Source organism: Elaeis guineensis, chromosome 8 (genome assembly GCF_000442705.2).
Source record: "Elaeis guineensis isolate ETL-2024a chromosome 8, EG11, whole genome shotgun sequence".
NCBI lineage: Eukaryota > Viridiplantae > Streptophyta > Magnoliopsida > Arecales > Arecaceae > Elaeis > Elaeis guineensis.
This window is the reverse complement of record NC_026000.2, coordinates 434,696-439,640: the sequence shown is the minus strand read 5'-3', so window position 1 is coordinate 439,640 and position 4,945 is coordinate 434,696. Positions and strand designations below refer to the sequence as shown.

The 4,945-nt window shown below is 44.0% G+C and overlaps 1 protein-coding gene across 1 annotated transcript; it reads left to right on the top strand.

The window, feature by feature from the left end:
- The first annotated feature begins 3,234 nt into the window (after positions 1–3,234).
- On the top strand, positions 3,235–4,066 carry LOC140851095 (large ribosomal subunit protein uL11x). Its single transcript, XM_073242567.1, has one exon. The coding sequence runs from the start codon at positions 3,322–3,324 to the stop codon at positions 3,820–3,822; it is 501 nt and encodes a 166-aa protein (XP_073098668.1). The 5' UTR covers positions 3,235–3,321; the 3' UTR covers positions 3,823–4,066.
- Positions 4,067–4,945: the final 879 nt, after the last annotated feature.

Sequence of the window (4,945 nt, the reverse complement as noted above, 5' to 3'; positions counted from 1 at the left end):
TGGATGGATGGATTAATTAATTGACTAATAATATATCCAAATTGTTCTTAATGGTGATGATCGTAGCTTTCACTTGGCCCAAAGCAGTAGTGACACCCGGATGGTGATATGGAATCACAAGCCGTCGCGACCGGCTGATCAGATATAGAGGAGGCATAGATGGCTGATGGCAAGCTCATGGAAGGCAGCCCCCAACATCTGCACTATCAACTTGAACATCCTCTCCAACCCCCCCCCCCCCCCCGCTCTGTTGCCGCCTTCATCGATCGCCCCCCAAATGCATCAAGCGATTCTGTGCGCACCACAGCATCACCGTCCTCTTCTTCAGCGGGCCCGACGATTGTGAGGCCCTCACGTATGCTGTAAGGATGGCGGAGCACCCAGCCATCAATCTCACTGTGGTGCGCTTCGTAGGGGGTGCCATGTCCCTGCCAGCCACCATTGCTGCTGAATTTCTCCAACCCCACCAAGCGCTCCCTCATCTTCGTTGGCGCCCTCCATCTTGTCGAGCTCACGGCCATACCTCCCCCATTCTCATCAAGCACAACAGTGTTGATGATGGCAACACTAGCAGCGACGATCAAAACCAAGACAGCAAAGCCCACCCCTATGAGCAAGCATAGTCCGAGAGCATCATCTCCGCCTTCCATAGCTACGAGCAGGTGAAAAGAGAAGCAGTTGTGTTCGAGGTGGGTGAGAAGAGAAGCAGCATAGGCTGAGGAGGCGGTCATGGTCAGGATGGGTGAGAAGAGAAGCGGCATCGATTTTTGTGGCATTCGGAGGGGGGAGGGTGCTGATGTTCTTGATGCCGAGAAGAGGCCAGAGGCGGTGGGAGGAAAGAGATAGAGAAGAGTGCAGAGGGGAAGACAGACAACAAACGGCACAACCCACGGTGGGTTAGATAAGGGCGGCATTGGCCGGGGTGAGGAAGACAGTGGAGACGATGTCGCAAGTGGCGAAAAATCTAATAATTGGCACTAAGGGGATCATGTGGCCTGTCGTGAAGAAGGGGATCATATCGGCATAGACGATGCTGGGCCCGTGGCAGTTGGCGGCGCGCTTTATTTCTCATCTTAGAGGCAGGTTGGGCCAAAAATAGAGGGAAGAGGAAGAGTTGGGCGGCGACGCTATGGGAGGAAGGGGCCGAGGGTCTCAAGGAGATATAGTTGGGAGCATTTTTTTTTTTTTAATCCCTTTGTTTGAGGTCTTTTGGTCATTTCAAAAATTTATAATGATGTGGCAATGAGATTCCAGTAAATATTCACGGATTATTTAACGGTATGGATTAGACAGTAGGGTTGACTAAAATATTAAGATATAACTATAGATTTTAAAAATTACTGAATGTACCTATATCTTCAACCTATTTTCAGAGGATTTTTTATAATTTACTCTATATTTAATCACATCTGCCAACCAGAGTAGGTGGTTTTATCAGGAACAAATAGCAAACAACTTGGTTTAGCTTATCAAAGGTAATCATATGTTCAAGGCAATTTCTAAAGCTCGGGAAGATTTAGAATATTTGCCGCCACGCAATCAGACTTCCTTACGATTCAAATGAGAATTTCTAGTGAGCATTTAATAAGCATTCTCCCAGCTAAGTTCTTCCGCGTAGTGGAGACGGCTATAATTTTAATGCAGGGGATTGTATGCAAACGCACGGTGTTCAAATTCGAGTCCTCGAAACAAAGCTCTTCGTATTAGAGCTGGCTTTGTCGTTCCGAGTCATGGTTATTCATATTTGTCTGTAGATGGTGCTCAAATAGTTGGCACTACCATATTGATAGTGGTTGAAGGATGATTCAAAAACAGTGACTAGTTTCTTACCCAAAAAGCAATAAAAAAAAAAAGTGACTAGTTGGTTGCTAAATTGGAAGTCCGTAACAGTATTCATTATCACAACAGTATTCATCTTATCACGTCTCCGAACTAGGATTGTAAGCTAGAGTCTGGAGATCATGGGTAATTGTCATATATTTAGAAAACTCTTCTTACCAATATGCAAAACATCTCATCCTAATATCATAAAGTAAACAATAAATAAATAATCAATAAATTAAGTCTAAAATTTAATTAGCTAAAATCTAAACTTTAATATCTTAAAAAATCCCATGAAATCTAAAGATAATATATCAATCTTCAGTTTAATTTTCAATCTAAAAATAAAAAATATCAAAGTTGTACTTCTATTCATTCTCCTGAAATATATTCTCGTGCCATCTTGATTCTCAATATCAATGAAACAGTAAGATGTGAAACAATGAGTTAGACAGCTTAATAAATAATTAATACTTTAACTAGATAAATAAGTGATAACAGCATATTAAAAATAAGCATACAGAGTACATTAATTCAGAATCAAATCTAAATATATAATATTATCAAAATAATATACATACGAACTCAATTTTTTCAAATTTAAATTTTATTTATAAATCAAATTTTTTAAAAATATCTAGTTCATCTCAATGGCTATGAACTAAAATCATACTTATACTTTATAGCTAGACAGCTCAAAATAATCAAAATACTAACATATAATCTAACTGATAGAAAATCGATATACCAATGTACAACTCTCATCAGAGGATATTAATATACCAGCGTATAATCCTTTTGGGTATTACACATCTCTTATGCCAAAATATGGAGCCACCGTGAACTCCTTGGTGGTGTGACCCATATTATAACTAATCATACTAGGAGAATTATATAGGACTCGTTTATTCATGTTGCTTTCCAATTTCGGATTTTTGTGTATCTCTCTCATGGATGGATGTGTATATCAAAGTTGTGTAATGAATCCATCAAATTTATGAGGAACAAAAAAAAAAAAAAAAAAAAAAGCATATTAGGCCCACATGGTTGCCAAAACAAACCATAAATATTTTGTCTGTTTAAATAATTAGACTAAAAATCTTATGAGATTTGTGAATTGGATCAATATAACTAGTAAAATCATGAGATTACATATTGGATCAGGTGTTTATTCATAAATATCCAGAAATGATTTTGGAGTAAGCTGGTCTCAATCTTGTAGTAAGAAAAATTTGTTGAGATCCCTTTCAGCCCAATCATCCATATAGAATTTTCAATCGGAATTTTATAAATTTTATTAAATTTTTCAGCCCAATCGTCGAAATAAATTTTTTTTGGTAAAAAAATAATCCTGGGCTGGGGGCGGACGCATTGCATATTATCATCCCAATCTCAGCCCCATTTCTCCGAAACACGCGCGCACACAAAAAAAAAAAAAAAAAAAAGGCCTAACCCTAATAAACCCTCCAAGTTGTTTCACCTTCTTGCCGCCGCCACCCCATGCCGCCCAAATTTGATCCCTCCCAGGTCGTGGACGTGTACGTCCGCGTCACCGGCGGCGAGGTCGGCGCGGCGAGTTCCCTCGCCCCCAAGATCGGTCCCCTGGGCCTCTCCCCCAAGAAGGTCGGCGAGGACATCGCCAAGGAGACGGCCAAGGAGTGGAAGGGTCTGCGCGTCACGGTGAAGCTGACCGTCCAGAATCGCCAGGCCAAGGTGTCGGTGGTGCCCTCCGCCGCTGCCCTGGTGATCAAGGCCCTCAAGGAGCCGGAGCGCGACCGTAAGAAGACCAAGAACATCAAGCACAACGGCAACATCTCCCTCGATGACGTCATCGAGATCGCGCGGGTGATGCGCCCGAGATCCATGGCCAAGGACCTCGCCGGTACGGTCAAGGAGATTCTCGGCACCTGCGTCTCCGTCGGCTGCACCGTCGATGGCAAGGACCCCAAGGACCTCCAGCAGGAGATCACCGACGGCGACGTCGAGATCCCCTCCGAATAGAGAGAGCCACAGCTCGCGCGCGCCGCTTGCCTGATATAATAGAGTTAGCTTCTTCTCTTCCACCCTTTTTGTTTCCTCTTTTCCCTTAATTTTTATTCGGCACTGTTAAATGAGGATTTTTGGGTGATGAAGTTTAGCTTGCGATACAACAATATCCTTGTTTATTTTTCTGGTTATGTATGAGCGAATCCGGTGCTATTTTTTAGCTATCAAAATGTGGTCTTGACTGAGTTTTTGTCTGTTATATTATTATCTTTGGATCGGGGGATGTTTGTGCATTAGTTTATGGCTTCGCTTAGGCTCATGGATTTCACAGGCAGTAGCAGACCTATGACAATTAACCGTGACCGTAGCAATTTTTAAAGCATCATGTATACTGTTTCCACCCAATTTATTAAGTGTTTATTTTAATAAACCGTTGCCCTTTGTACAAGGGGCGGGGACTCCTTTATACTTGTTGGGGAATACCGACCGACCCCGCTCATGCCGACTTATAATCGGGTATACCCGACCGACCGAACGGCCGACCGACCGACTGTCGACCGACTGAAGATATGTCGGTCGGACGGACCCTTCCGGCCCTCCCGACCGACTGCACCAGGAGGTCCGATGTCCGACTCCCACAATGTGTCCGACTGACTATCGGAGGGTCCGAATCTCTACCCGATGCCCCTCAGCTGGCCACCGACCCAAGATCGGTCGACTCCTCAAATCGCCGTACTACTGTCAGAGACTGTCGGTCCTGACAACAGCATGCGGCACGCCGCCTAGGGGCATTATCCCACCTAGGGTATGGGTCAACCCTAGCGATTTGACAGCCCCACAACGATTTGACACTTTTACGGCGACTCTGACAGTCTACAGTGAGTTGACAATTCTTCAATTGTCCGCGTCATTAATGACGGCGCCATACCATGCTCCACTATATATATCGGGGAAGGCAACAGTGCTAGAGGTCCCTTCGAAGAACTCTTGGGCTTGCTCCTCTCTTTCTATCCTCTCTCGTTGAGCTCCTTGTTTTCTTTTCACTGTTGCCTAGTCTCCTCTCTGACTTGACCGTCGGAGGGTCCCGTCGGAGCCACCTCCGGTCAGCATGGACTTTCTTTTGCAGGCGCTCATTCCC